Genomic DNA, 20,570 nt, shown 5'->3' with positions numbered 1-20,570 from the left:
TGTTTTGGTTCATGTGCTGAACTTCCCTTTTACAATTTGAAATAAAAGCTTCCTGGAGAGAATCGCCTGGGAGCTTCTTGAGTTATTACATTTCATTCCGATAAGAGACACGCTTTGCATATTTAATGAAAGCGATTAAAATGTGCGTTTCCCGCGATGGTCGGAGTTGTCCCCGATTTCTAAAGGCTTTGAGGTGCTTATTATTTTAGCCCGCGCGTGGTAACCGATCAGAAGACTCGACGAACACAGCACACGAGAGGGGAGGCCTTCGATGCAAAAAGAAGAACATTATATCCACAAAATAATAGCAATAGTAATAATACATTTATTAAGTATTAATAAATCAATAATAACCACTTTTCATTGTTTCAAGCTATTGATAGGCAAACAGTGTAAACAAAGGGGAAACATCCCATTATTGACACTTATCAGAGGAGCAATAAGTAAGTGGCATCCAAATGAAACAGCAGCAGGAGTGGAAATTTGCACGACTGAACTATACATTATATATTGTTTAATGTTTAAAAGCAGCTCTTTGTTCGTGTTCCATTTGTTTCTGAATTAAGAAAAATTATATATGTTTTGTATACTTCAGTGATTAAGTCAATTTTGCCCTAAATTTTTCATGAATATCTTAAAACGCAAACAACGCAAAATGCTGATTAAAAATCCAGGTAGCATGGAGGGATTGAGGGAAGATTGCGATTGTGTTTTGAAGGGACTTTAAGAGGAAATGCCTCCAGAGGAAGTGGTTCTAGGTTTCTTTGCGTTACAGTGGGGGAGAAAATGGGCCTATAAGGCGCCAAAAGTGCTTAGTCACATAGTCAAGACATGCAAGGCTGCAGCAGATGTGAAGGATGTGGTCGGTAACCATGAGCAATCGAAAAAAAAAAAAATCGTTGCCGGAGTGCAGACTGCGGTGTGTGTAATGTGAAAATTTGAAACGGAAAATTTGTGATTTTTTTTTTTTTTTTTCGGCCCCCATCTCAACGGCAGCAGGCGGACACGGGTGGAGTCGAGGGATGATGTGGGCAGCATCAACGTGGAAGGCCGGAGGTTTTGCTTGGAAACAAGATTAGGGAACAGACGAGATGATGCGATCGTATCGGGGAGATGGAGGGGGGAGGAGGAGAAAGAATACACGTAAATAGAGAAGTGATGTGTGCGTAGATGCTTATATATTTGTGTGTGTGAGCGTGGGTTGGCACGGTGACGTAGTGCTGAGAACCTTCACATGCGGAGTTTCCACGTTCTCCCCGTGTCTGAGTGGCTTTCCTACCGGTTCTCCCACAGTCCAAAAACACGCTGCAGGTTCGCTGGAGACATGAAATTGCTCAGACCGACAGAATGAATGATGGTACGCATCTATATGTGGCCCCGAGATGGACTGGCGACCCTGGGTAAACCTCGCCTCTCGCCCAGCAGAGATAGGCTCCAGCAACCCTGCAACTCTGAGTGCAGGATAAGTGGTATAAAGAATGAATGATGGATGGAAATATAGACAGCTATCTCTCTCTCTCCACACATATATATTCATTCATTTGTATATGTATGTGGGTACAAATATGTGTGTGTATATATGTATGCATATACACTGCTCAAAAAAATGAAGGGAACACTTAAAAAACACATCCTAGATTTAAATGAATGAAATATTCTTATGAAATACTTTGCTCTTTACACAGTTGAATGTGCTGACAACAAAATCACACAAAAATGATCAATGGAAATCAAATGTATTAACCCATGGAGGTCTGGATTAGGAATCACACTCAAAATTAAAGTGTAAAAACACACTCCAGGCTGATCCAACTTTGATGTAATGTCCTTAAAACAAGTCAAAATGAATCTGTGTTGCTTCCTGAGTGGACACTATGATTTCACAGAAGTGTGATTGACTTGGAGTTACATTGTGTTGTTCAAGTGTTCCCTTTATTTTTTTGAGCAGTATATATATATGTATATACATGCAAGTGTGTATGTGTTATTAAAATGTCCCCAATTTGGGGCGATAAAAAGAAGGCACATTCTTTTTCTATTCTATGTGTGTGCTTATGTATGGATGAATACATAGAAAAAATGAATCTTTATGCATGTGTGTGTGTGTGTGTGTGTGTGTTTTAGCAGTGCAAAAAAGGAACCGTTTTAAAATAACATGTGAGACTGGAACTGAATAGAAGAGACAAGACGGGATGAATAAACCATCGCAAACCATCCTATTTTTAAGCGCTGATAAGGAACGACGAGAATAAGTGTACAGAAATGGAACCGGCACGGAAAGCTTTATGTAAACTGGAGAAACGCATTGCAATAAAGCAAGATGCGTCATCCGGAGCAGAATATGGGAAAATTCAGAGGGGTCGCCGTTGATCCCGCAGGCCGTAAAAGGAGCACAGAAGAGGAAGAATTGTTGACAAGGCTCATAAAACACACTGTTCGATTGGGTGTTATAATAAATAGCATGATTAAGCAAAGGCGAATTAAAAAAGGAAATTATGTGCAGGAAATGTGAAAAGATATCAACAATGTACACTGCTCAAAATTGTAGTCCGGAGCGATACAGAATAATAGTAACAACAATATTAATACTAAATGGAAGTAATATGGTGGTTTTTCACCTTAATTCTTGAAAAGAATCAGAAAGTTTTGACTGGGAGTCATCACAGAGTTAGATTCACGTGTTGGTGCCCGGCTCTATGTGTTATATATTATTATTTTTCATTTGATTATCAATTGTTTGTTCGATACTTTATTTTATTTTTTTTAAATCCCCCCACACAGTTGGGTCCGGCGGCAGCATCCGTCCTGAGTAAAACTACTTTGAAGCGCTCGACACGCCGTTTGACGAATCTGTCGTAACAAAATACTTGTGTTTCTATTGTTTCTGTTTTTGTTTGTTTTTTTAATGGAAACATTATATTACATTTCCATGAAAACAGGCACTTAAAGCCTTCGCATGTTCCATTTACTCATAAAATCAGTAGATGAAAAACAAACCGGCGAACAAACAACACACACACACACACACACACACAGATGCAGGCACGAGAGTACTTTTGAAGTAGTTTAGCATTTCCTCTTTGTATTCGCGGAGGGGATTTCTAAAATTAAAAAGGAATTCTTGAAAGGGACCATTTAATAAACAACTTAGCGTCCCAGTTCTAAAGCCAAACCAATCTGATTAGCATGATGGTTCCCAGAGCACCGGGGGATCGGGCGAGATTATTTTTCCCATCGTGCTGTACCGCCAGCTGCCGCTAGAGGAGGTGGGAGACAACCACATGACTGGCAGTGAGGCGCCGGGTCACAAGGGGCGCTTTGTTCAAATCAATTAAAACACTTTCAGAGGATAGAAAAAAAAGAGTTAACAATGACACACACACACACTCAAAGATAGAGACTCAGTGTCAGCTAAGCCCCTGGAAATGAAAGAATTCACCCAAATTCTTCAGTGTGGAAAATATCAAAGCACTTCTGGTAAGTAGTGGAATTTTTTTGTTGTTGTTCTTTTTGTTATTTTCGTCGTCACGAGAGAACCCCAAGCCGCTCCGGCCAATCTGCACCTCATCAGGCCACCCCCCCCCACCCCCGATACACCGCCTTCCCGTCTGGCCTCCGCTCCTTGTTCCGATTAAAAAAAAAAAAAAAAAAAAACGGGGGGAACCTCGTAAACATGCCGCAGTCCTATTAACAATTTCCTCTTTACATCAAAGTAACGCGGAAGTTGTAAGCCCCTTTTTACGGCAAAAAACAAAGCGCGGGCACCTTTCGGGGTCACTCCCAACCACCCCCCAAACCCTGACTTCACTCAATAGCGGCCATTAATAACAGGTTTAACAAGGCGGTCGCGACACTGATGAGGATTAGATGCACAACTGTTCCCTAACAAGCATCCGACCCAAGTAAAACTCATCCGGCGTACTCGGAGCTCAGCACCTGCCCGACTTGCTGAATGAATAGATTTCTCGTGGCTGTTTTTTTTTGTTTTGTTTTTTTAAATCCCTCGCTGAGAATCAGAAACGCACAACCGAACTCGTAAATAAAGATAATAATACACAGATATTTCTCGCCACAGGGAGGGGGATAAACATTAAAAACAACAAAGCGGTGCTCTGTAAAGATGCATCTCGTATTTGACCCGTGTGGTTAATGGCGGCTTAGCGGGAACAGGAAGTTTCTGTGAAGTGGGATAATTTATGGGTTATGGTTTGTAAAATCATGGCATTGATCCGACCGGAGTCTGATGGGAAACAGACACTCGGGCCTTACCGGACGGATGCGCAACCCCACGCTAGCCGGGCACAAGAGGCCAGGTCGCTTGTGAGAGGGGACAACAACAGTTTTTATGCAATGCATTTTTTTTTTTTTTTTAAATTTATTTACACATAAATTGAAATGGCATTGAAAAATATCATTTTTTGTGTGTGTGTGTTTGTGTCCAATTGAAAAAAAACAAAAAAACAAAACAACAGGAAAAATAGCATTGTTGTATAAACTGCATAGCGTAGTGTCCCTTTCAAAGGGAGCGATACAAATACGATTCCGGTTAAAAGCTTTTGAACCATATCCATTCAACCCAGACATAAATATGCTCTTTTCACAATCATTATTTCAGAAAGAATAAATATATTAAGGTTTCCTGAAGAGGGTGGGATGGGGGGGGGATGATAGAAAACTAAAGCAAAGTCTAAAAATTAAAAGTTTAGATTGCGATTACTATTTTGAGGCTTTAACTTTTATTTATTTTTTTTTTCTCTAAAAAAGTAACCACAAACCTGAATCTGAGGGTTTTGTTTTTTTTTCAAGGCATACAGTTTTGGGATAATTTGAAGTGATTTTGGCCTGAGTGGATACAACAAAGTACAAAGTTTTTGTTTTTTGATTAAGGTCCTTGTCTGATGAAGGGGCAGGCTGAAGGTCACGGCCCGTCGCGTTTTTATTTTTCGCCGTCTGCCACGAGTCCTCGCTCCGGTTATTGTGTGAGAGTACAAAAACGGCTGGACGGCGTAGCGCCGCCTTGCGTAGATCAGACATGTAAACACAGTCCAAGCCGGCGAGAATGCATCTAACTCTGTATAAAAAAAAAAAAAAATCCTCGCTGTGCAGAGAAAAGGGATAAATCCTTGTGCTGTAAAATGTAGAAAAAGTTGTAAAAAAAAAAAAAAAAAAAAAAAATTAAAATATCCTCTGTCTATTTTGGTTTCCATGGGGTTTGGTCTCGGTGTAGATTCCACTTTGTTTTTTTAGGACAGGTGATACATGCTGTAACCCAGGGGTGCGGCGTACAGTCCGAGAGGCGGGATGGGTAGGATGGGTCTGTTCTGCTGGTGATAGGCCGAGTAAGACTGTCCGTACAGCGACATGGCGCCCAGCGACAACGGTAATGTAAACCCAGGGTGCAAAGCGCCGGCGGCCGCCGCCGCAACCGCCGCCGTCTTCGCGTCGGCCGCCATCTTCAGCTTCTCCAGTTCGGCCTCCTGGAGCCTCTTGGCCTTCGCCCGGCGGTTCTGGAACCATATCTTGACCTGGGTCTCCGTCAGGGTCAGGGACGAGGAGAACTCGGCGCGCTCGGCGATGGACAGGTACTGCTTCTGCCTGAACTTGCGCTCCAAGGCCAAGAGCTGGGTCGTGGTGAAAGGGGTGCGCGGCTTTCGGTTGGTCTTGTGTTTCCTCAGCTGACAGGAGGGGTTGACGTGACCTGGAAGGAAAAACCCGTGAAAACAAAACAGAAATGATTTGACTGGCAACTTGGCCGCGTTGTCCCAGATGTACCGTTAGCGTTCGTCTCGCCTCCCCCTCGATTTGTTACGGGTTTCACGTCGGAAGATGTTATCTAGACATTTCGTGAACGCGAAGCGTCCTTCGTGGAGTCGAAGAGCGGAAATCTGAGCGAAACTAATGTCTTCACTCAGCTCTTCACGCTCCCTCTCTGCCTAACTGTCAAAGCATGAGTACGGAGCTGGGCTCCGGTTAGACGAGTGCGGTGCTTCTAGCTGACCATATCGCGATAATCGCGGGCCCTGCCGCACTGAACTCAACGGCATCGCCCCTGCGGGGACCCCTGGAGTCTCTTCGGCTTCGTGTGCGGCGATAGAGACGCGATATCGCTCCGTATCGCGACTTGCCGCTCGAACTTCGCGATGGCGCCGACTGTCATGTCGCGATAGAGGGGTACGTAGGAGTCGCACTTACGAGGCTGGGAGGAGAAAGCGCCGCCGCCAACCCACAAGGCGCAGTCGTCCGGTTCCGACGTCTCGGATTTGACCGGCGATGACGGCGCCGCCGCCGCCGCAGCGGCCGCCGCGAAGTTCTTCCGGTTGTCACCGGGAGGAGTGCGCGCCTCGTGGCAAAAGTACAGCGCGCCGAGTCCGGCGGGGGTCACCGGCACCGGGCCGTCCTCCGGTTTGCAGGAAACGCACTTGGACTTCCTCCCGGACATGATCGCCTCCACGCTGAACGGGTGATGCCGGTGCGCCGCCGCCGGCGGGCTCTTCTCCCCTGGCGGCGGTTCGCCGCGGCCGCCGTCCTCCTCGGACGAGACGCCGCAGCTCCCGTCCTTGCAAATCTCACGAGAAGTCATGTCTCAGGTGAACTCCGGCGGCGGTCAGGACGTGAGCGGCTCCGACCAGCACGCCGTATGCGTATGTGTGGGTGTGTGTTATTGTGCGTGTGGGTGTGTGTTGATGCTGTCACGTTGAGCGGAGCGGAGCGCGGGGACGTCACGTTGACGCGTCGGTTTCAGCCAATGAGAGCAGCCCCGGATGTTTACGACGCTGCCGGCGGGGGGAAGGAGGGAGGGTTGTATGGTAGATTTAGACGTCCCCATCTAAGTCATTATTATTATTATTATTATCATTATCATTATCATTATTATTATTATTATTATTATTATTATTATTATCATCATTGTACATTGTTATTGTTGTTGATATTAGTAGTAGCAGCAGTAGTAGTAGCAGAAGTGTTTTATTATTGTTGCTATTATGATTATTATTTTTTAATTATTATTATTATTGTTGTTGTTACCAGTAGTAGAAGTATTTTATTATTGTTGCTGCTATTATGATGATGATGATCATTATTATCTTTTATTATTGTTGTTGTTGTTATCAGTAGTAGTAGTTGTAGTAGTAGAGGTGTTTTATTATTGCTGCTATTGTTATTATTGCTGTTGTTGTTGTTGTTATCAGTAGCAGTAGTAGTAGGAGTTGTAGAAGTAGTAGAAGTGATTTGATATTGTTGCTATCATGATTATTTTTATTTTTTGTTAATATTGTTGTTGTTGTTATCAGTAGTAGTAGTCTTAGTAGTAGTAGTAGAAGTGATTCAATATTGTTGCCATTATAATTATTATTATTTTTTATTATTATTTTTTTATCATTATTGTTGTTGTTATCAGTAGTAGTAGTTGAGGTATTAGTAGTAGAAGTGTTATATTATTGTTGCTATTATGATGATGATGATGATGATTTTTATTATTATTGTTGTTGTTGTTATCAGTAGTAGTGGCAGTAGTAGTAGTAGTACTGTTTTATTATTGTTGCGATTATGATTATTATTATTGTTGTTGTTGTTATCAGAAGCAGTAATCGTAGTTGTAGAAGCAGTAGAAGTATTTTATTATTGTTGCTATTTTGATGATAATCATTATTATTATTTTATTATTATTATTGTTGTTGGTATCAGTAGTAGTAGTAGCTGTAGTAGTATTAGGCGTATTTTATTATTGTTGCTATAATGATCGTTATTATTATTATTATTAGTAGTAGTAGTAGTAATATAAGTATTTTATTCTTATTGCTATTATTATCATAATAATTATTATTATTATACTTATGATTTCTATCCTATAATTCCTATGTTGAAGGATGAAAATCAAACCATAGGCGCATGCACATTGTCTTTTATTTTGAAAGGCATCTTGATAAAAAAAAGGATAAACAAAGTCAGAGTTTATTAGTTCCTATACATGTTGGTGATTTTTGTCAGTAAAATATTACCTGATAATGGGACAAGATAAAGTCCATGTCTTGTCTCGGGCTTTTGAATATACCCTTTAAAGTTATCATCATCATTATTTTATTATTTTATTAGAATTATTAGTCAGGTTTGAAGTCAGTCAGGTTAAGTCTGACTGCAAGCTACAAGTTCACGTCTTGTCGGTATCTTTGAGAAAAAAAAAGAGATAAAGTCAGATTTCAAAACTTCCTGCTCTCATTTTTTTTTTTGTCCCTAAAAGTCATGTTTCAACACAGCCATTAAAGTTTTTCTCATTATTCCAGTGAGTATGTTAACGGATGACGTCAAAGTCAGGTTCTACTACTTCCTACACAATTTTCTATTGTCACTAAAATATTTCTATAACAATGGGATGATCTAACACTTCACATTTTATTTGATGATTCTAAATACAATATATGGTCCCCACAAATGTAGCCCATTAGTCACCTGGGTGTACCAAAGCATTTCACAATGAAATACATTTGCTCATACACACACACACACACACACACACACACACACACACACACACACACACACACACAACACACGCTCACACACAGCAACGAGAGCCCAATGAGACTCTGACATGCAGACAGGCCGGGGATCTGACCGCCAATCTTCCTATCGAAGGGACGCCGTCTCTGCCATCAGAGCCACACCCACCAACACTATTACAAAAGTAATGTTTTTGTTTTTGTTGACGTATTAGGTCGCGTTCAGGCCCCCCTTTCCCTACTTTTTGAACACCAAATGCTTAAAAGATGACAGCTCTGCCAAAGCATTATCACTTATTATGGTTCAGTAATGGATTGGCTTTTACTCTAACCTCATGAGACTACATGTGTAAACATGGGCCCCATGCGGATAATTATGGAGAATTACAGCCCGGGATGAAACAGGGATCCTTTTTCTTCTTTATCTCCCTCCATCTCTCGTTTTTCTCATCGCTTTCGATCGTGACGGGCGCACCGAAATACACAAGCGGAATAACTCCGCCGAATGACAGGAGGCCGGGATCGTCCGCGGCCCGTGTCCCCGTCCCGGGGCCTGCACACTAGGGGACATTCACATGTCCCTCCGTGTCTGTTTGTCAAGCCATTCATCCCTCCTGTCCTATGATCAGATGCTATCCTCTACACATATTAAAAAATGAAATGAGCCTTTGTGGCCCTCATGAAGTGAGTCATTGTGATCCTTGTCACGGATGATTTCACGTCGTGTCGGATGAAAGCGCCCGGGTCACGGTGAGAAAACTTCACACCCGTCCGAAAAAGGACCGTCCTTTTGATCAAGGTTGAAATATTCCCCGACCGAATGCCCGTCTGATTCGGGACGGTGATTCTATTCCCATGCTCGCTGAGTCGACCCCCATCCGTCTCTGACGATGAGTCAGCATTTTTTTTTTTTTTTTTTTCTGCAATCATGTGGCCCCCGTCCAAATTCATAATCATCTTCAGCCTTCGGTGGAGACACCGGGCGCGGTCTGATCTTCCTTGGAATGCGCCGCTGCAGAACATTCGCAACACACCTCCCGTGCACGAGTGTTTTTCAGATGCTCCTCATAAAAAAGTCTCACAACCCGCACCCCCCCCCCCTCAATAAAAACAAGAAGTGACAGGACCGCTGGAAAAGGACTACCGTTTCGTGTAAACCTGTGCGGTTGATTTCACTTTTTTTAGTACTTTAAAAACATAACTTTTTCCAACATTGCACGTTTCCTGGAGCCAGTGGGCAAGAGTGGCTCGGTAATATCAGACAAGAAGTGGGGGAGGAGGGGGTAAAGTCAAAGCCTGCCACCGCTGCCTCGCCGAAGAGGGGGTATTTCACAGACAGTCAGGGGTTTGTGAAGGCGCCAGCGAGCGGCGAGATGAAAGGACCGACTCCTCAGGGGAGAAACTGTTGCCTCCTTTTTTTTTTTTTTTCTTTTTTTTCTTTTTTTTCCTCCGGCTCTGCTGAGGATCCTCCACCTCCAATCCTCTGCCTCTCACTGGCCGTGCCCACATGCCCCACAGGCTCCCTGTCACTCATTATCCACATAACTCCTTCTAAATGATTGTCACGGGCACGCTTCCTTCCTTACTTTTACACCAGCATCGGCTGCGGGCCATTGAACTTTATTGATTTAAGCCTTCATTTTATCAATTTCCTTATTCCCGCAGTCCGAATCATCAATTTTTCTCATCCTCAGTTGTCACCGGAAATCAAAATCCGTCTAAGTTCAGGATTGTGTAAACATAAGCAAAACGCATACGTACGCAATGGTGGGAAGTCAGCGTCAAAAACAAAACTCAAGCGAGTTTTGAGTAGGCGTTTGAAAACAAACCGCAGGGGTCGACAAATAAATATCAAACCAGGTAGGCGTTTCCGAAGTTTTTATAAAAGCAGAAACAGGCTCCCATCCCATCCCCTTTTTTTTTTTTTTTTAAATACAATATGGATGAGAAACAGATAATGCTCTTTAAAAATAAAAAAAAATAAAAACATCTGGCTGGAATATGATCTGTGGCATCTACCGACCACATGTTTAAAGAGGGAACTGGAAGAAAGAGGCACGCTTCGCTATGCCCGTCTGTGTGTGTGTTTCATGTGAACTACATTTTCAAATAACAAAAATGTCTCAACCGAAGCTTTTGGTTTTGTTTCGTAGATAATTATGCCATGGAGTTAAAAAAAAAAAAAAAAAGAAAGAAAGTAGGGGGAAGAGGGACGGGTGGGTAGGAGGGTGAAGGGGGCCTCCTGGGTGTTGCAAAATTACCCACACTTCCCACTTCCTCTTTTTTTTTTCCATGATATAATTTAGGACTAATAATACAGAGAGCAATTTGTCTGAACATGTTAGTGTAAGGAGAGGATGCCTGTATGACACTTGTGTGTGTGTGTGTGTGTGTGTGTGTGTGTGTGTGTGTTTGTGTGTGTGTGTGATGGAGATTCTTCAGAAGCCTCTGCATGGGTAGGGCACACCTCCGAGCATTATAATTAGAGCAGAAGCTTTTGAAGTGGTGGAATTTTTGGGGTTGGTATAATCGCTGGTTCTCGCTGCAGTCACATACTATTTACATTTCCCATTAAGTTGCTCATTCATGCTGCCGCCGACCGGCCGGACCTGGAAAACAAAAGGTCAAAGCTCAAAATGACATTGTTGCGTCACCAAGATTAAACGCGTCTGTTATCGTAGTCTTTCCGGTCCAACCCGAAAAGAAAGGAGGAAATGTCAATGACGGCGGCGTTCGTCAGTTCAGTGAGCATAATTAGTGGGAATTTTTTTTCCCAGGCATTAACTTTTCTGCACTCATACACCATCCCATAATACTACACTAGTAGCTACTGTCCATATTAATTCATTCATGTATTATTCAACATCCATTTCAACTGTAATTTTGTATATCCATAACTTATCACCTGTACATTTCTACTTGTAAATGATTAAGTTCCTGTTCACAGTCTACTACATTTAATGCATATATAATATATAATATATAATATGTTCACAGTAAAATCACAGACACAATAATGTGTAATATGTACATACTCTTAATTTACTATTATTTATATTACTATTAGAATATTATTTATTTATTTATTTATTTACTTACTTACTTACTTATTTATTAATATTATTTAAATAGACGATTTTATTATTATATTATAAACTGTTTTGCACTTCTGGTTATATGCTAACCTGCATTTTGTTGCCATGTACATGTGCAGTGACACCAAAGTTGAATCAAATCTAATTCAATCTAAAAGGCCATGTTTTTAGATTTCTTAACCACCTCATTGTCAATGAAGGTGCTGTAAAACTTAATGAATTATTCTATTATTTGTAATAACAAAAATACCGTCACCCCCGCGGGAGTCTTCTCCAACATCCAGATATGCGTCAAACGTGTTGCAGAAACATTTCCTCTCTTCTCACAAAGCAGTTACTTGTCCGACCAGTGGGACGCGTCGTAAATAACAAGTTGACACACACCCCACTCTTGCATGCACACACACACACACACACATCGTCAATGTAATTGCCCTGTTTGCACTCGCATCCAAATCATCCTAGTATTCCCCACAGTCACCCCACCCATCTCTCCCTCCCTCCTCCCCCCGAAGCTTCTTAAGCCCTCAGAACCTCCGTCTGTAATACACCTAAATGACTACCTTACATGCTACGACGGCGCCAGGGCCAATTAGCTGTTAACACCAGAGACAGATCTATCCAGCCGGAGAGCAAGGCCTCCTTTTTTTTTTCTGTGAGAGACCCGGGCTCATTTCGCTAATGACAAGCAAGGGAGGAAATCCTTCTTGATGACTCAGCTGACCGTCGATATTTACCAAGACCTTTTTGTTTTGATGCTTTAAAGGTGCGACGCTTAAACGATGCTTCTCTGATAATTGGGTGATTTTAACACCGCTCCGGTGGCAGATCACTGTGATTATTGTCCGTTTTTCTTTTTTTTTTTTAAATTGTTGTCTGAAACGCCACATATGTACTTATTCACTAATGTGGGTGCTTCACTCCCATCTTCCTTTTAATTAACCCTTAAAATTCCATGTCTTGACATTTGAAGCCGTTGACCTTTGACCTCTGCGGTAAACCCATGCGCATTTAGTCGTTTTCTTTCCGCTTCAGGCTACCTTCGGAGTGAAGGAAAAATAAAAAGCGTTAATAATAATTACAATAATATAGAGACATACAGCTATTCACTCATTCACGAGGAATATGTATCCATTCACTTTTTCATTCAGTCATCATGTAGAGACAAACAACCATTAACTCTCTCATTCACAATTCTGGGCAATTGAGGGTCACCGATGAACCGTCTTCCGGGTTCTTCGGTTTTCTCCGGTATGTTTTTGGACTGCAGGAAAAAAACAAAGAACCCGGAGGAAACCTTGCAGACACGGGGAGAACCTACAAACCGCCCTGTCTGAATCTAACCAGGGATCTTCTAGCTTAGAGGCGGAAGAGCTAGCCGCTGTGCTGTTAGAAAATAAACAGGTTAAAAAAAATAATCTGAATTATCATTGTTCAAAAAACAAACTGTTAATAAAAAAAAAAAAAAAAAAAAAATAGAATTAATACCGGGTTAAATCAGCAAAGGCGTAGCGCACCTTGTACGATATGTTTTGCTTATGGGGTCGATTTTCGGTCGTATGCTCTTGCGCGGACGGGTGCCGTGGTAACGCATCTCGAACAGACCATTTGAATGTCAAGCCGTGGTAATTAGTAATCCGGTCATATTATCCTTGAACAGTGACATTAAAACTGATAGAATATGATGGGAGGTAGCAGACTTCATATTGATCGGAATCATGAATCGATCAATATTTTTCCAGGTCTTATCTGACTGTATTGAAACGTATGAGAGACCCATACAAAATAAAATCGCGGAGTTGCCGGACACGACGTCATCATTGACCGCAACACATCGGCGTGTCCGTCTCTAATAAATGTCCAAGATGAAATCCATGTCCGAACCTGGAATGTTACCTGCTTCAGAAGCCGGGGGGAAGTTTTCTCACACTGTTGAGCCCCTGATTGATTCGCCAGCGAATTATAATAGCGGTCGAACAGAAGATAAAAAAGGGAGACGGACTTCACGTGCAGACAGTTAAGTAAGAGTGTGTTTGCCTCCCAAGGTCCAATGGTGGCCTGATATAGTCATAAAGACATGAAATATTAAACCGTGGGAAACTGTGAGCACGGCGTGTCAAAAATAGCCAGGAGCACAACCTGATTTGGGGCGGGATGTGTACGAAACAACCTGCAATTCAACTTGGCAAAGACGAAAGAGTTGGCGGTGGACCAGTCCAAACCCCATCTTCATCAGTGGGATGGATGTGGACGTTGTGGACGAGTAGAAGTACGTGGGCGTCCATATACAGGGCTGCATCAGAAAATTAGAATATTGTGATTAAGTACTTTATCTTCTGTAATACAATTACAAAAACAGAAATGTCATACATTCTGGATTCATTACAAATCAACTGAAATATTGCAAGTTCTTTATAATTTTAATATTGCTGATTATGGCTTACATCTTAAGATAACTCAAAAATCCTATCTCAAAATATTTGAATATCATGAAAATGTAATTTTTGTTTTTTTAATTGCATTACAGAAGATAAAGAACTTTATCACAATATTCCAATTTTTCGAGACGGTCCTATAAACCACACATTTCAAACTCCAGTCCCGCGGATCAAATGTAGCCCGAGAACTTCCTAAAAGGTCTGATTGTCTTAACATAAATAAGTCAAACGCCTGCATTGACCATAAACTACATTTCCCACAACTCATGCCGATCATGTTACCCGCAAAGTGATGGCATCCCACCATTAGATTGCCGTTTATCCACATTAATACGATTTTCAACAAGTGAAACTGAGAAATACAAAAGATCCCTTAAATGTCCAGGAAGAGAAAAAGTGGATGCAGATGGAAGGCTGTTTCAAGAAAGATGGGAATGCATATGTAATATTTTGGATTCAGATGAGTAATACATTGAGTTATTCAATATTAACTTTACATTACATTAGTTACATTTATACTGTTACCGTCATGTGTGGCCCTATGAAGGCAACCATTATGTTAATGTGGCCCCTGATATAGACAATAAACTAGACTGGATTTAAAACACAGAAGCTTTATACAAGAAAGGTCAGAGCCGCCTGTTCTGTCTCAGGTCTTTCTTCTGCAGAGCCATGCTGCAGATGTTTCATCACACAGTGGTGTGTAGCGTCATCTTCCACGCCAGGGGTGTCAAACGTACGGCTTGCGGGCCGGTACCGGACCATGGGGGGGTTCAATCCAGCCCGTGGAATAAATCTACAATTTGAAAAAATACATAAAAATCATGGACTACTTTTTCAAAATAAAAATGCCATGCCTATATTGTCTGCTAGGAATGCACCGTTTCAGTCAGTGTTAGCAACATGGCACAACACTATATGACTCAGAACTTACAGCAGATGGCAGCAATGCGGCTTCCGGGTCGGTAAATAGCATTTTTACTTATTGTCAGAAATTTACCTGCTTTTCCGTTGGCCCTGACACCCTCATCAGCAAGATGTTGTTACCAAAAAAGAGAAAAGTGGACATTGAGTTTAGGGTTTTCCAAGAAAAATAGACCACCTCTTATTTGTTTGTTGAGGTTTAATAAGAAACCCATATGCTTGGTGTGGAAGCAGCAAGTTTAGGTGTCAATACGAGACTCGCCATGGCGAAAAATACAACAAAATGCACGGAGAACTGAGAAGACAGAACTGAGGCGTTGTGTTGTTGAAATTGCACCTACTTTTCTAAATGAATCTCAGGTTGTTTGTCATGTATTTTTTAAAGGAACGCTTCATTACATATATAGCTTTTTATCATTTACCTGTTCTTCTTCTCAGAGAAGGAAACCTGACAGCAATAAAATCAGTAAATCGAATAATGCATGTCATGTTGGAGCCTTCCGGCAAAAGAATTTCCTTCGGGTTTAATAAAGTTCTTTTCTATTCTTACCTCGAAGAGAAGAGGAGAAAAGCTCGCAGTCAAAACGTCCTGTCTTGTTATTTAATAGTTCAGCCAGTTCAGCATGACAGTCGCCTTGCCGACGGCGCACACTGACCGTCTAATCTTCCCTCTGAGCTCCTCTTAGAGAAACCTTCCTGTAAAAAAAAAAAAACCCCCTTCTGACGATCAGTCACCAGGGTCCCGGTCGGCGCGACGGCGGGCTTTGTTTTCGTCACGTCAATAAAAAATAAAGCAAACGGGAAAAGCCGTGTCGGAAAGCAAGCGGAATCGGTGACGAGGCTGCTTTTGTGAAGAAACAGTTCGATTTCCGGGGCGACTGTTTCTTTCACGCGTAAAGGTCATGGAGGTAAAGTCGGGATAACTTCAGCTTTGCGGTGCTTTTGTGTTTGACTTGTCAGGTCAAAACTAAACATGAAAACAGAGGCGCGTTCAGAACTCCTTAAAATGTCGTGCTTACGGGTGCAGCCCGGGATAAACATAAATGACCTTTTTATTCCGACGCACCGTTGAATAATAACGCCGGACGCACACGAAAAAAAAATAAACTCCAGGATCTAGCAATGAGGAAGCATTTTTTTTTTTGTTTGTTTTTTGTTTTTTTAAGACCGTCGTCACATAACTGGACGTTTATGGTAAATCGGTATCGAGCCACAGGTCAGGAGCGTCCTCAGACTTTTGTGACTCAGTGCGCCGGACGGGCCTCATGACTTCAGTTTCCGTGTCAACCCCCACGCCGCCTCCTTCGGACGCTGAGAGACGAGCCCGACGGCCATCTGCTCCTCACACAGACACGTTTACCCCCCCCCCGCCTTGATGCTGTATCTTAATCAGATCTGACAGGTAGGATTTATGACAAGGCCGCTGCGTAAAACACAAAGAGCTCAGTTATTATGGAGAGGCACTGAAATGGTGTAATTGTTTTTATGCTGTGCCGTTAGGGCAATCATGTACATAGCGGTTTGCGTGCATGTGTGTGTGTGTGTGTGTGTGTGTGTGTGTGTGTGTGTGTGAGTGAGTGAGTGAGTGAGTGAGTGTGTGTCGCACGTGATCGTGTGAACATGCACTGTACCCTGGGAAGTTTTCCAGAAAGCGGGAGGGGGGGGAATCCACCTTCCGCACAGCAAACCATTTGAACCACAAAAAAGGAAAAAAAAAAAATCTATTTAAAAGGAATTTTTTGTCTCATTATACATAATAGAGTTTCAGAGTAAGGGGGAAAAAAATAACCACAACTTTCCCGGCTGTGGCGGTCGGCGTTCCACACGCACCCTTCGGGTCGTACGGGAGTAACACGCGCTGTTCATCTGTGAAAAGATGCAAATGTGATTCCTTCGGCGTGAGATTGGATTATACGTAACCTAACTTTTAAAAAACGGGGGTTCCATGAAGCGTGCTTTCTCAAACTCACCCGTATCCCGCGGATTTCTTATGAGATTCTGTCTAACGGTGACGTCAACAAAGTTGGTGTCTAACAAGACCCGCTTCCCCCAACCCCGATCCCCGGCCCGTTTATGGAGTCGTAAAGAACAAAGTGAACAAACAAATCGGCCGCGCAGAAAAACCTCGGAGGGGAAGCACATCAAAGCTAGCGGTCGCGGCTTTTAAAAAGGTCAACAGACGGAAGAGGAACCGGCTGACTCGCTCGTAGATTGGCGGCCCGACCGCGGCGCTAGGAGACCAAATGAAGAGACGGTTATTTCTTGGGGCGAAGTGGTGGTGGTGGTGGTGACAGGATGCTCAGCGGTCCGGCTACTCGAGCGACTGAAGAGAGGTAAAACAAGGTAGTGTCACGTACACAGCGTGTGTGTGTGTGTGTTTGTGCATGTGTGTGTGGCAGACATGAAACTCGGACTGACCGCTGTTTAATGAGGCAAGGACGCCAGTCGCAGTGGGGTCCGGGGATGAAAAAAAAAAAAAAAAACTCGGGACATGACGGGGAGTTGGAGACACGCAAACACACAGATCTTTGCTCTTTAGAGCGAGAGCAGCCACCAGAAGGGAGGTCGGGGGGGGGGAGGTTTCTGCTCTGACCCCCTTCTCTCTCACCCTGAGGTCACCGTCCTCGGCACGTTCCCTTTGAAACCCAGCGATCGGCGACCCCGCCGCCACCGGACTGATTGGCAGCCGGGCAATTACCCACATTCAAGTCCAATTTATCTGCCTCACCTTGCAGCCCGGAGTGGGAGACGCACAGTGAGAGGAGACACGTGTGTGTGTGAGTGTGTGTGTGTGTGTTTGACTTCATTAATAGGTTAGTTCAAATCATGTCAGTTGGATGCTGTAAAATAAGTTTTATGGGGAATTTTGGTAAATGAACTGGACAATTCATCTGTCATGAAAAAATAAGTAAATATCACGATGTCATGTTTACATGTATATTTGTTTCCGGTTGCGCAGTCAGGATGTCTGTTTTTTCCCAAAATATTTTTGTTGATTATTGATATTTCTTTTAGGATATTTTCCCACACATCTGTGCCTTTTCGTTGGCTCAGTTCTGCTAACACACTCTTACAATATAAAATCAGTTCGCTTCTACTTAGAGGACGGGACGGTGGCGCAGTGGGTTTCGCTTCAAGGTTTTTGGTTCGATTCCGACTGGTTTGCGTGTTCTTAATGTGTCCCATAACGGTTTCTTCCCACAGTCCAAAAGCCTGCAGGAGTTTAAAAAGAGACCCTAAGGCTTGTAAATGAAAGGGTGAATTGTTGTATGTCTCTATATGGCGTCTAAATGAATGAATGCATGGTTGTTTGTCTCAAAATGACGTGAATGACAGAGTGAATAGTTGCATGTTTCTATGCGATGTAAAATAAGGGAGTTAATGGTTATTTGATGTGAATGGTTGTGTGTCTCTATCTTATATCTTGATGAGAGAGAAAATGTTTTTTATCTCTATATAACATGATAATTAGAGAGTGAATGAATGTATAGCTCTATGATGTGGGACTGAAAGAGCGAATAGTTGTGTCTCTATATAAGAATAAGAATAAGAATAGCTTTTTTCATCCCAAAGGAAATTGTTGTGCCAGAGTTTCAAGAAAAATATAACAATAGTAAATAATAGTAGAAAAATTGTATAAACAGTAAAAAATAAGAGAAAAAGGGATAATAAGAAATACAAATGAACTATAAAGTGTCTCAAGTAACAAGTGAAAGATAAGGAGTGCACAAAAGAATGAAAAAATATTGTACATGTAGCTGTTATGAAATATTGCACAGTTGTGAACACATATGCAGAAAAATTATTACAGTTTAAATGATTGCAATTTTCAATAAGAGGGTGAGGTTTTTTTTTTGTTTTTTTTTTTAAGGTTTTAAGATTTTAAGATATGAGCAAAGAAGCGACTGGTTGTAAGCCTCAGTATGACATGCTAATGAGAGGGTGAATGTTTTTTGTCTCTATGTGATATGTAAATGAATGAGTGAATGGTTGTTTGTCTCCTTGTGACACGTGAATAAGTGACTGATTCATATCTCCCTGTGATGTGTAAATGTTTGTTTTTTCTCTAAATATAACATGAAAATGAACATGAATGGAAAATGAATGGTTGTTTGTGTGTGACGTGTCAATGAGAGAGTGACTATTTGTTTTTTCTATGTGATGTGTGAACGAAAGAGTGAACGGTTATTTATCTCCATATGTTGTGATACTGGGAGAATGAATATTTATTGGCTATATATGATCAGTAAATGGACGAGTGGATGTCTGTCTCTATATGACATTTGGATTAATAAATGAATGAATGGAGATGCAACTCTATGTGAGAATAAGTGAATGGATGTATGTTAATATGTCACTTGAATGAAGGAGTGTATGATCATATATCTACATGCATGATCACATGAGAAGCGGTATAAATTACCAATGAATGAATGGATGACTGAATTAGCTCTTCGAGCGGCCAAAACTTGCGTCGCCCTTTTTTTTTTTGTGAGTCTTCCGCTCACAGACATTCATTGAAACATGCACAAACAACATTAAGAGAAAAGCCTGGATAGAATTAAACACAGAACAGCGCTGAATGCAAAAAGAAAAAAAAAAGGATTGATTCAGCAATTCCGCTGGAGGAGGAGAGGCAGTTCCAAAGTTCAAGAACAACAACAGCAGCAGAAACATGATCACATCGGCTTCTAGACCGGGGAACAGGGGTGTAACCTCGATCAGATGAATAAACATAACAGTTGTTCGGAATTAGAAGCAGGCGTTCGATGCCAGCCTTTGGTTTTTAAGATGTCCCACGCTTCAGTTTATTTTCAGGGTTGTGATTCCACGGGACAGCCCCCTTTTTTATAAGCTTATCGGAAAAAAAACTAACAAAAAAAAAAACAAAACAATTTGTGTTCTTGTCGTTCTTGTTCTTGTTGGAGAAATGCAGCGATGCTTGAGAAATAAAAGCCAGATGCAGCCATTTGTCGAGGCACGATCAATGGAACCGCAGACAACACATTCATCCCGTCGCAAGGACTAATAGCATCTATTTTTCCGTGATCGGGAATGTCGTCGGTCATTCGCAGTTGCATTTTTTCCAACTTTTAAGATCATCATCCAGGGATGTGACAGCAGTAGTTTTTTTTTTTTTTTTTTTTTTTTTTTTTCTTTATCTCACACAACACATTTACAAGGGACTTTTTTTCAGCGGAAAAGCAAATGCCTTTTTGCAAAACATTGTATTTTTAATCCGAACCGTAGCGCAAAAAAAAAAAAAAAAAAAAACAACTGAGTCATTCTTTCTCACCCGGCTCTGACGAAAAAAAAAAATGAAACCGGAAAGAACAACGAGAAAAATACAATAGTCACATCAGGACGCAAGGTCATTGGGCGTTCCTACGCGATTCGTTTATTGGCCGTGAGCCCTTGCACCCGGCCTGCGTGGGGAACGCCGGTATTTACATTGTCGTGACTTCCTAAAACACTTTCTGTCAAAGATTACAGAATGACTCTCTCTCTCCTCTTCTCTGCCTTCTCGTGGCCTTTCATGTTCGGCCGTGTGTGCTGATCTGCAGATAATTATTGACTAATACCAGGCAGGAAATTGGATGATCAACTCCAGATGA

General features: G+C 42.0%; 1 protein-coding gene across 1 annotated transcript; it reads right to left on the bottom strand.

The window, feature by feature from the left end:
* Positions 1-302: 302 nt before the first annotated feature.
* msx2b (muscle segment homeobox 2b) lies at positions 303-6,652 on the bottom strand. The gene is made up of 2 exons (XM_086176833.1): positions 6,193-6,652; positions 303-5,698 (listed from the first exon to the last, which is right to left on the bottom strand). The coding sequence occupies exons 1-2, from the start codon at positions 6,578-6,580 to the stop codon at positions 5,244-5,246; spliced, it is 843 nt and encodes a 280-aa protein (XP_086032959.1). The 5' UTR covers positions 6,581-6,652; the 3' UTR covers positions 303-5,243.
* Positions 6,653-20,570: the final 13,918 nt, after the last annotated feature.

Source organism: Fistularia commersonii, chromosome 29, assembly GCF_037954325.1.
Source record: "Fistularia commersonii isolate RoL2024-O1a breed Wild chromosome 29, RoL_Fcom_v1.0, whole genome shotgun sequence".
NCBI classification, from domain to species: domain Eukaryota; kingdom Metazoa; phylum Chordata; class Actinopteri; order Syngnathiformes; family Fistulariidae; genus Fistularia; species Fistularia commersonii.
Note: the sequence above shows the minus strand (reverse complement) of the source record. Positions and strands in the feature narration are given on the sequence as shown.